The 11,805-nt window shown below is 46.1% G+C and overlaps 1 protein-coding gene across 2 annotated transcripts; it reads right to left on the reverse strand.

Annotated features, from left to right (window-relative positions):
• Positions 1–6,537: 6,537 nt before the first annotated feature.
• LOC119270788 (pectin acetylesterase 5-like) lies at positions 6,538–11,303 on the reverse strand. Of its 2 annotated transcripts, none has more exons than XM_037552842.1 (11): positions 11,212–11,303; positions 10,464–10,593; positions 10,033–10,112; positions 9,847–9,936; positions 8,995–9,119; positions 8,453–8,513; positions 8,278–8,328; positions 8,094–8,171; positions 7,898–8,003; positions 7,641–7,786; positions 6,538–6,875 (listed from the first exon to the last, which is right to left on the reverse strand). In XM_037552842.1, the coding sequence occupies exons 1-11, from the start codon at positions 11,224–11,226 to the stop codon at positions 6,750–6,752; spliced, it is 1,008 nt and encodes a 335-aa protein (XP_037408739.1). In that variant the 5' UTR covers positions 11,227–11,303; the 3' UTR covers positions 6,538–6,749. The 2 variants fall into 2 exon arrangements, with proteins under 2 accessions (XP_037408739.1, XP_037408738.1); XM_037552841.1 differs by lacking the exon at positions 11,212–11,303 and adding an exon at positions 10,679–11,179.
• Positions 11,304–11,805: the final 502 nt, after the last annotated feature.

Here is an 11,805-nt window from a genome sequence, read left to right on the forward strand (position 1 = left end):
CGGATGAATGTACCAAGGATGTATTTTTTGAGTAAAACCCGCTCGTGTTATCCTGTGCGCTGAAAACTTGTTCATATGTGCTAAGCAATGCTGCTTGAATTTAAAATATTACCTTCTGTGCGGCTGTTTATCAATACTGAGAGATGGCGAGTTGTCGGCTTCTGCCCCCATGCCGCTAGTGCTGGGGTGTTCGGGGATAAACCTGGGCGCTCTTTTTCACATATTTGGGTCCTTTGAGGGAGGCGCTCAGCCCAACGAACGAGGCAATCGGACTATAATGCGTGAACACTCTCACTTAGCCATAGAATTCTATAATTTTAAATTTCGGCAAAGCCCCTAGTATTCAGAAGACCGATTTCGGGGCGCTATCCACGCCTTGGCCGGACAGAGCCGACTCCTCGCCCGAAGCGGCATAAGTCTTTAGGGACTCGAAAAAACCTCTCGAACAGCGACCAGCTCTCGCTTCATCATGATAGTCAGTTTTAGCTTTCTCCACTAAGGTGCTCGGCCCAGCTCAACTTGGGCACAATCGCAGTGGTTCTCCTAGTGCTACCTTAGCCGATATAGCGGAATGTAAGGCACCAAAACATAGGAGCCGGGCAAACCCAGCTATTGACCCAAGACATGATTCGGAGCCGATGCATATAATGCTATAAGTTCGGGGTGCCGCACTTGTTAAAGTGTTCGGACTTCTCACACCATGTTGAGGGGTACTGAAGCCCCTGGCGTATTTTGGCCGTACCAAAGTGTACGGGTGCAACATGTCATTAAGGAACATATATATATATATATATATATATATATATATATATATATATATATATATATATATATATATATATATATATTAAAAAAAGGTAATGCAAAAAAATAGACAAAAGCTATGCATTGTTCATTAAAGTAGCTGCGATCAAAGCAGAACGATACAAGTGATGTGATAAACGAAAAGTTGGACTATTTAACATATCTGCTTCAGGGGCAAGCTGCGGGATAGTATGCGAAAAAGGTATACTGCTCGTGATAGAGACCACCTGGGATTTCCGTAATGCGGCATGGCTTGTCTGCTTCCCTAGTCCTTGCATCGTTTGTGCGGCAATTGAACTGCCGAACAAGCCTTCCGAAGAGTAGAGTCCTGGAAGTAAGAGAAAAGTATAAAAAAGGTCGGCAGCCCCTGGTGCGGTTTAGGCTGTGTTTTGGGTGTGCCGTGATGGTGCCCCTCCCCCTATGCCCATGGTATTTCTAGGGCGTAGTTATGTACGCGAAGTACTGGCGTCGCCCTTTTGCGGGGGTTGGGGTTGGGGCCGCATTGCTACGCCTGCTCGGAACGTGCCAGGCGGTCTTGTTGTAGGTTACTCCGGGCGCGCTTGACTGTGTCCGGACGTTTAATGGCCGGACTGGAGAACTGCCTGGAGAGGCTGCTTTGTACTTCCGCTGCAAGGGCTGCCGTGTGCTCCTCCGTTCGGAGGGAGCGTTCGGTGTTTTCATTGACCGTAATTATTCCTCGAGGGCCTGGCATCTTAAGCTTAAGGTATGCGTAGTGCGGGACCGCATTGAACTTGGCGAATGCGGTTCGCCCGAGCAGTGCATGGTAGCCACTGCGGAACGGGACTATGTCGAAGATTAACTCCTCGCTTCGGAAATTATCTGGAGATCGAAGACCACTTCAAGTGTGACTGAGCCTGTACAGCTGGCCTCTACACCTGGTATTACCCTCTTTTGGGGTGTCCACCATGTATATGTCATATGACGAGGTTGCTTTCCAGGGCCTAGTGGGCGCTGGTTCTTCATCATCTCCTTCATCGGTGTCCATACCGTCGATGTCTTCGGAGTCGAAGTCGAGCATGTCGGTTAAGTTGTCGACAGTGGCTACAAAGTGGGTGGTGGGTGGGTTTTGAATTTCTTCATCGTCCGTACCCCAACCTTGCTGACCGTAGTCCGGCCAGGGCTCTCCTGACAAAGAGAGAGACTTCAGTGATTTCAGGATATTGCCGAAAGGCGAGTGCTGAAAGACGTCCGCGGCCGTGAACTCCATGATCGGCGCCCAATCGGATTTGCTCGGCAGCGGCGCGGAGGGTTCGGAGTTCGGAGAAGAATCCGGCTCCATGGAGTCACGAGTCTTGCAGAGTACAGGGCTGGTGTTCGGCTCAACTGCCGTTGGGATCGCAGCCCCCGAGGTGGCGTCCAACCGCCCATCCTCGATCGGCGCGGTCGGCTTCGAACTAGGGGTCGGAGCCGATGCGGGTGCGGCCTCCAGGGCTACTGTTCGGCTGCAGAGCTAGATCATGCTCATCGTGACAGTGCGGCGCGCTCGGCAGTGGTTCGAATCCGTTGAAGATCAGGTCCCCGCGGATGTCTGCCGTGTAGTTTAAACTTCCGAATCTGACCTGACGGCCAGGGGCGTAGCTTTCGATCTGCTCTAGATGGCCAAGTGAATCGGCCCGCAGTGCGAAGCCGCCAAAGACGAAGATCTGTCCGGAGAGGAAGGTCTCACCCTGGACTGCATCGCCATTGATGATCGTAGAAGCCATCGGGCCTGACAGCGATGGCACAGAGGAACTCTCAATGAAAGCACCAATGTCGGTGTCAAAACCGGCGGATCTCGGGTAGGGGGTCCCGAACTGTGCGTCTAGGCCGGATGGTAACAGGAGGCAGGGGACACGAAGTTTTACCCAGGTTCGGGCCCTCTTGATGGAGGTAAAACCCTACGTCCTGCTTGATTAATATTGATGATATGGGTAATACAAGAGTTGATCTACCACGAGATCAGAGAGGCTAAACCCTAGAAGCTAGCCTATGGTATGATTGTTGATGTGTATATTGTCCTACGGACTAGAACCCCCGGTTTATATAGACACCGGATAGAGTTAGGGTTACATAGAGTCGGTTACAATGGTAGGAGATCTGAACATCCGTATCGCCAAGCTTGCCTTCCACGCCAAGGAAAATCCCTTCCGGACACGGGGCGGAGTCTTCAATCTTGTATCTTCATAGTCCAGGAGTCCGGCTGAAGGTATAATTTGGCTATCCGAACACCCCCTAATCCAGGACTCCCTCAGTTAGGTTTACCTTAATACTTTTGTTGTAGTTGCGGATGCTTGCAATAGAGGTTAATCATAAGTGGGATGCTTGTTCAAGTAAGAACAGCACCCAAGCACCGGTCCACCAACATGTCAAATTATCAAAGTACCGAACGTGAATCATATGAACGTGATGAAAACTAGCTTGACGATATTCCCATGTGTCCTCGGGAGCGCTTTTCCTTATATAAGAGTTTGTCCAGGCTTGTCCTTTGCTACAAAAAGGATTGGGCCACCTTGCTGCACTTTATTTACTTTTGTTACTTGTTGCTCGTTACAAATTATCTTATCTCAAAACTATCTGTTACTACTTATTTCAGTACTTGCAGAGAATACCTTGCTGAAAACCGCTTATCATTTCCTTCTGCTCCTCGTTGGGTTCAACACTCTTACTTATCGAAAGGACTACGATAGATCCCCTATACTTGTGGGTCATCATGCATTACCGAGAGGGCCCAGAGATACCTCTCCGACAATCGGAGTGACAAATCCTAATCTCGATCTATGCCAACTCAACAAGCACCATCGGAGACACCTGTAGATCACCTTTATAATCATCCAGTTACGTCGTGACGTTTGGTAGCACACAAAGTGTTCCTCAGTTACTCGGGAGTTGCATAATCTCATAGTCATAGGAACATGTATAAGTCATGAAGAAAGCAATAGCAACAAACTAAATGATCATCGTGCTAAGCTAACGGATGGGTCAAGTCAATCACATCATTCTCTAATGATGTGATCCCGTTAATCAAATGACAACTCATGTCTATGGTTAGGAAACATGACCATCATTGATTCAACGAGTTAGTCAAGTAGAGGCAAACTAGTGACACTCTGTTTGTCTATGTATTCACACATGTACTAAGTTTCCGATTAATACAATTCTAGCATGAATAATAAACATTTATCATGATATAAGGAAATATATAAATAACAACTTTATTATTGCCTCTAGGGCATATTTCCTTCACAGACATGCATCTTCCTTTAGACTTTTTGACTTAAGATGATGAGCCCATACAACCAGATCATCTAAAATAGCTCTATTGGACTCCGAAGCATCAAGATCTAGACCCTGGAAAACTTTTTTGTTCCATGCATCCCAAATCTTCTAGAGTATAAGGAGTAACATGAACGCTAAAATCGAGGTGGGCTACGTAGCTGGTAGAGTCGTCCTGAAGAGATCTCCAATAGGCGCGAAATGCAGGTGAATGCTAGTAGCCCGCCAATTCCTTCGAGCTGCCGGGCAGGTGAAGAAAAGGTGCTCGCGGTCTTCCACCTGGTGAGAACATCTTGGACAGACTTCGGTATCCAGAATGTTCGTTTTGTGCAGATTCTTCCTGGTGTTAAGGCGATCAAGGTAGAAGAGCCACCCAAATATCATGTCCTTTTTGGGCACCCTTGAGTCCCAAATGGTAGCAAGCATGGGGTCGGAGAGGTGCTCCGAGAGAGCCCCATGTGCTCCCTGAGTCAAGAAGGCAGCGCCGTTGAGCAGGGGGCGAGTGTTCGGAGCCTGTGAGAGAGCACAATCCTGCAACAAAGAGTTTAGAGAGGCAAGTCCCGCAATCGCAGTAGTGGTTACCCAATTACGAAGAGCAAGTTTGATCCCATCCTACATAATGGCTACCATGGCATTTGGTTTTGTATGGTGGGAAAAAATAGCAGGGTTCCTCCTTTATCCGGCGATCTAACCAAAATAAGGTGGAGCAACCATCTCCAATAGTGCACTGGGAGATCTCTCTCAAACTCTGTAAATGCTTAAAAATGGTTTTTGCAAGGAAGGAATTGTTCTTGCCATGACCAATGTGGAGCGGCGAGTGATCTAAAACCCAGTCCTTCCAAGGGAGGTTGGTGGAATGTAAAAACTTGTAAGAAAATTTCAGCAGAAGACAATAATTTTGTGCGCGAAGGTTTTGACACCCAGACGACCCGCATCCTGAGGAGTAAACACTTTATCCCAAGCAACCAAGCATTTAGCCCCAAAGCAAGTATCATCATTGGACCAGAAAAAGGTGTGTCTACGTTTGTCAATCGCTTCAATAACCAAAATGGTAAGAGAGAAACAGAGCATAAAATACGTGGGAAGGCTATCAAGGACGGACGATAGAAGAACCATTTGACCGCCACGCGAAAGAAGAAAGGCACACTAGCCAGCAAGATAGGTATCACAACGATCAATAACATGCTGCAAGGCTGACCGCGAAAGTTTGTGAGGAGAGAGAGGTACCCTAGCTAGGTCTGAGGGAATGAGGATATATTAATGGCAAGATCCGACGTCATTTGAGTAGCATCCTGAGGGTCAACATTTAGAGGGATGAAAGTCGTTTTTGTAAAGTTAATCTGTAGGCCAGTGGCTGCAGCAAAGTTGTCGAGAATGCGCTTAAGGTGCTTGGCTGCATCGGTCGTGCCTTTGGCGATGATCAGAGTGTCGTTAGCATACTGAAAGGCAGGTCAGAGCAGATGAGGGCACAAGGGATGCAGGAGGGTACCATCCTAGTGGGCTTTGATGATCAATTGTTGCAGGATATATGCAATAATAATGAACAGATACAGGGATAGGGAGTCGCTTTGCCGAAGTCCATTCTTGCACTGAATCCACTTCTCTGGAATGCCATTTAGCATAACAGTGGTGGATCCAATGGTAAGACCAGCAGACCGAATCAAACGCTTTTCGAAAGTCAAGCTTTACGATGAGGGATGGGGCTTTCTTTCATGGCACAATACTGAAGGATATACACGGTGTAGAGAAAATTTGTTGAACCGTCTATCCAGGTTACTCAAAGTCACTGGTATTGTAATCAACCTAAGTTTATACATCTATTTGTCAGTGTTTGCTTATGGTCTTGGCTATTGCGATCCTGACATCGGTGTAACCAGGGCAGGCTTCTTTATCTGTTTCTTGATCATGTGTTATCTGTTTTAGTGCAACAGCAAGCGAGTGAAAACTGTATGTGCAGAAGTGTCGATCATGTCCATATCTTTTGATACAACCCTTCTCTTTAGCTTTCGACATGGCTTCATTTTGGTTACTACCAAAACTTGTGTCTGTAATATGTTACATTCTTCAAGTTTTCCCTTCTATGCAGAATCGACTATATAATTTTTCTATCAGTTTTGCTTTTGGTGCAAAATCAACCATATAATACGAGTAACGGCATCTTTTATGGGGAGTTGCTAATGCAGCAAAAAGGATGCTAAATGTGTGATTCAGACTTTCAGCGCAGACTTTGGAGCACTTTCCTTCTAAAGAACCTCATGCGCTTAGGGCTTGCTCGCTTGCATGAGATTTGAGGGTTTGAACGGGTTTAAATCCACTTCAAGTCAAAATCCTCCTTGATTGTTGAAGTATGTAAATCTGTTTGCTACATGTAAGCGAATTAATTACTAGCCGGCTATTACGGTTGCATGGAAATAATGGATGGGCAGTGAGCTGACAGGCTCATGCCTCTCCACAAGGACATACATACACACATACCGATATCATATCATCAGTTATCAATTGTCTCCCTCTGCCAATCTACAGTTTCTATATTTCAACACTTCTCGAGTACATGTTCGAATCAAATCTGAGCTCGGTGTTCCCTCAATAAAACTTAACTACTGCCCATTTCTGAGCACACGTAGGACAAACTGTGCTGAAAATCACCAAAATGCTTTGGCGGAAAATGTATGTCATTCTTCCTTGTAAGCTTGATCGAGGACTGCGTTGTGGCATGTCGGGTTGCAGGGGTATTCACAGTCGATTTCCTTCACCTCTCTCCGGTTAAAGAACCAGTCTCCCACCGATTCAGCGATTGTCTGTTGTTCAACATGATTGAAATTGAGTTAGTATATGCTCGCATAACTGAACTGACAGGGTTGTAATGGATTGATACTGTTTATTCTCAGAATATTGGTAGATAGGCAGTACTTGCAGAGTGTCACATAATGTTCCTTCTATGATGAAATATATGCTTAGCATCTACTAGGATACTCATGTAGCTCACACTGACGTTATTACAGTAAACCAAATCATTCTCCTTTCCAGAAAACATCCTAGTTTCTGAGACAATAGATTTTTTAGAACTTCAAGATTATGCCAGTTGAGAAAGGTGTAACAGCTCCCGGGTGCCCCTACACCCTCATGAACAATAAATTAGGAAAATTTTGAAAGAAAAAAAAAATCAAAAAATCTGAAACTTTCAGGGATCAAAGATGATCAAAGATTTGATGTGCTTGCAAAGTTTCAGCAAGAAATAGCCTTCGTGGAGCCCTCACCAAAAAAAATCACTGCTCAAAAATGTACATAAACTTTGAACAATAATTTTGTTTTTTTAGGTGAGGGCTCCTCGAATGTTATTTTTAGCTAAAACTTTGCAAGATCACCAAAAGTTTGATCAAGTTTGATGTCCCAAAGATTCAGTTTTTTTTTTTGAATTACTGTTCATAGAGGGTGTAGGGGCACCCAGGTGCTGAAAATCCTGTCTCCTATGCCAGTTACCACAAGATGATCTACATTTTTAAAACGAAAACTCTAGCATCCCTTTACAGAGTCGCTGCAGTATAGATGAACGTATGACCTACCTTGTTGTTGATTCTAGGGGCAGATGGGGAGTGCCAAGTCAAGGAGTTCATTGATTGACAGTGTATAAAGCAGGCGTTAATGAACATGCCCCAATCCTTTTTCTTCTTGAATTCACTTATAGCATCAAGCAACTCTTTCCTAAAACCTGCAAATTGAATACTTGTTAAGCCAGTGAAGTGTAGATGTTACATGGAAGCAGATATGTTATATCAAAAGAAAGGCAGGGGCACATATCATGAGTTTGTTCTATCATAACCTTGGAGAGTTTCCAACTGCTTTGAATCACATTTAGTAATATCCAACCTGCAATTTTGCCACAAGCGTTCAGGGTCGGATCCTTCTGGAGACAAAACATGCTCCACCTGGAAAACAGAAGAGTGGCAAGTGTATCATGTTTTTATTGATGTTGTTACAGAACATTGAAAAGGTTTACAACAGATGCAAATTTGTACCTGCCAAACATCATATGCTGGATTGAGAATGAACATTGGGGTGTGGATGCCTTTTGCAACTTCCCGTGGAAAAATGCACTGGCAGGCACAGGATAGAGTAGTGCTTAGCATGCAGCCTGATAGTAATGGCGACACAAATGATACTAATATCATAACTGTGACATGAAATAAACTAAAGGCTAACCTGTCCTGGCTCCATATCTGAACTGCAGTGAGTAAACTTTTTCCGCAGGTCCTGCAACAAAACATTCAGAGAACACATGAATCTAGCACATATGGTTGAGTGTTAATACAAGAAATGGACGATTGCAGGGGGAAGAACACTACTGCCTGAACTAGAGAGAATGAGAGGGAGAGACCTGTAGACGAGCAACGTCGTTATAGAATCCACGCATATATCTTCTCCCAGAAATGTCTTCCCTGTAATGAACCAAAGGGACCAGTCAAATAGAGCCAACATTATTTGCTACTCAAAAGAACTAATAACTTAGGCGCGCATATGTTAACTGTGCATTACTGGAGACCATGTTAGAAGATCAGAAATGGCAAGCATAAACAACGAACTGATCTTGAACCAGCGCTGATTCATCTCGGGTGAGCATAACAGATGACAATCTCTTTTCACTGTGTTTTACAAGTGGTTTAAGATATAAACATTTTAAGCACTCGAAACTATCACTGAATAAAATCATATCAATACCAAGCACTGGTAAATTAACATCGAGATGAAGTTTTCACATGTACCATGTGACAATTGGTAGTGTCACCAGTTTATACTAAACTGCAGCAGATATCACAACGAAAAATTAATCCCTGAATACGCTAGGGCAATCAATTAGGGATGGGTTCTGAGTGGGACATGATGAAATACAGTAACAGAAGAATCAAATCAAGCACATACACGTCAAGGAAAAAACCACCATCAGCAAGACACTTAACAGTAGACGCCTTTGGTACAAGTGCACGGAAGTCATCACAGTTAATGTAAGTGGATAGGCCACCAGCCGAGCAGCCTGTAAGAAAAGCCTGAAATTGTAGGAAATGATCAGCAGCGTATCACAACAAAAAGAATGAGAAAAATAAGTGACATTACAGAGATAACACGATAAATGAAATCAAAAGGTTTGAAGATAAAATCATAAAAGCGAGTGACCCTCAACTGATCTCAAATTCTTAATTCGGCCATAAATTAAATATTCACCAAAACCTAGTGAGACTGACATGCTATCATTGATTAGACCAATCTCCAGGCCAAACCTATGTTTTTCTTTCTTTGCGTGAGCATAAAGAGTCCAAGAATATTACACACTACATTTTTTGTCGGAATCACTGCTACAAAGAAATAATATGAATGACTGGATGACATAGATGAAGATTTCCTGCGGAAATAGTATTTCAATATCTAGATATGGCCTGAATCATTAGTCTGTCACTACATCCAAAATGCATATCTGACTGTAGATTATAAACAAAACACAAAGATATCCATTCAGGACAACATAATCTTTGATTCATTTACAGAGAAGTGATATGAACATAAAAAAAATGCCATACTGTCTAGTGCTTGGATGGTGTCAAGTTGCTAATCTATTTCTTCATTTCATTGCGGGAGTGGCGCTAGTTGTGGGTGTGACCAATACAACTAATCTGTTAATATGGCAACAAGAGGAAATCTTGCGGCTCATACACTTCAAACTTTGCTTCTATCTAACCCAGATATCAATGATCACACCTATTTTTCTAGGAAGGCTACCTCTTTAGCACGGGATAGGCCCTTTGATAAAAGTTCACTCATGACTGCTTCCCAGATACGCTGGCCTCTGAAGAAGAAAGGGGTGCCGTCCTGCATAGATCACAGAGGATTACTCAGGATATCTGTTAAGGAACTGGGCCATATTTAGTAGGAACTGACAAGTAATTTACAGCAGGTTCTGCTGACCTGAAATTCCTCTTCAACGTTTCCAGAAAATGAGGCACCATCACAATACCTTACCTTCACTTTATTCCAATTGTAAAAATCTGCAGGTTTAAGCGAAACATTTCTCAGCGGATGTCGTGAGTGTTGTGGGTGTATTGATAGATATTACTAGAGGGAGTGTATCATAAAGAGCGTTCCAACGTAATTAGTTTAGAAAAGATTCCTCGTTCTCAAGCAGAACAGCTAGATATTACAGTATGTGCAACGTCTAGTCTAAAAATACAGTAGGAAAAAGGTCTGAAAGTTACTCGAGTAAATAATCGACAATCCTCAGGATATTTGACGGTAGAAAACTGCAGGACATTGGAACGAGCTATATACGCTCATTTATACACTGGACACTGGAGCCAATGCTGCATATTCGGCATCTGCAGAACACTAGTAGAATGTACCTGGATTCTGCAGTTGGTCGTCGCTCAGGATGCCGACGAACTCAGCCCGCCTTCCCATGTGGTCAGAAGAACCTAGATTTGTTTCTTTACGCTGAGCACACCATGTCAGGTTCCTGCACCAGCTTCCACCCTGCAGCCCAACACCAAAAAAAGCTTCAGTCATCTCCATTGAGGCAAAAGATCGAACAGATAGCCGGCGAGACGCTGGCCGTGACCTCCAAGTGGAGGAGCCACTTGTCGGACCCCTCCCCGAACCCCGGGAGCCAGTGGTACCCAGGCGGGGTCCCGTCCAGGCACACGGCGCCCCTCTCCCTGGCGCCGGCGACGAGGGTGAGGTCGACGAGCGTGGGGAGCCGGTGGCCGTAGGAAGGGTAGGATGCGGTGGACGGTGCGGAAGCGTCGCGGGAGGGGGCGAGGAAGAATGCGGCGGCGAGGAGCGCGAAGGCGAAGGCCGCGGCCCCGGCGGCCCCGCGGCGGCCCAGGCGGCGCCACCAGAGCCGCAGGCGGTGCGTCGCCGGCCCGGCGGAGGCGGAGGCGGAGGAGGAGAGGGGATGCATGAGGGGGAGGCTGGTGGCGACGGGCAGCAGCGGGAGGGTGGGGCGGTGGTTGGTGGATGTGGATCTGGCCGCGGCCGCATCGGCGACGACTTCCAGGTGGCCTTTCTTTATCAGGGGAAGCAAGTCGACAGCACATGCGCGAGTCTTACAATACTACTAGTGGGAACGAAGCATTGTGGAGCGAGGAGCACCAGCAATGGCGACATCGGGCGCCGCCGTGTCGACTTCCGGCGGTGGCTGTGCACCCGCGAATCGCCATTCCAGGTGTGGCCCGCCTGCAAGAGAGAGTTGCAAAGTGACTGCGAGCATTTACTGGTTGACCCTGCATTGCATTGCAACAACACGCCTTAGGGCATCTCCAGCCGTTTGCCCTCCCAGGAGGCATTTTTTTCGCCCCTTAAGGGGCTGCCGGCGAAAAATTTGACCTGGGATGAAAATGTTGGGGAATTTAAGGATTTGCCCCACCTTTGCTTGCACTTCTAGAATTTAAGGCGTGTGTTGTGTGCGTTCGTGCTCTAGCACCTGAGCACCTGGCTGTTTCTGCTGCTACTGCTGCATGCACGGACAAGGATGCCGCTGTCCGAGCTCGTCATGGACAGCCACCACCGTCCTCGGACTCGGACCGTGGACGACACCCTCATGGCGGACAGCACGGTCCGCGCCGTCATGGGTGACCGGTGCAGGAAGTGCGGCGCCTTCCTCCGAGAGCTCGACTGGTCTACACGTGTTGAACTTCGCCCGAGGATCTCGCCCATGGACGAACGCCAGAGTTGTGCCTTTGAGCA

The sequence above is a fragment of the Triticum dicoccoides genome, chromosome 3A, assembly GCF_002162155.2.
Source record: "Triticum dicoccoides isolate Atlit2015 ecotype Zavitan chromosome 3A, WEW_v2.0, whole genome shotgun sequence".
Taxonomy (NCBI): domain Eukaryota; kingdom Viridiplantae; phylum Streptophyta; class Magnoliopsida; order Poales; family Poaceae; genus Triticum; species Triticum dicoccoides.

Excerpts from the sequence above, each read along its gene's own strand:
- LOC119270788 (XM_037552841.1), bottom strand. The coding sequence starts at position 11,020 with ATGCATCCCCTCTCCTCCTCCGCCTCCGCCTCCGCCGGGCCGGCGACG. Across the intron at positions 10,113-10,463 it reads CGACCAACTGCAGAATCCAG|ATTTTTACAATTGGAATAAA; the intron begins GTACATTCTACT and ends TTAAACCTGCAG. Across the intron at positions 8,172-8,277 it reads CAGATATGGAGCCAGGACAG|TGCATTTTTCCACGGGAAGT; the intron begins GTTAGCCTTTAG and ends TGTGCCTGCCAG.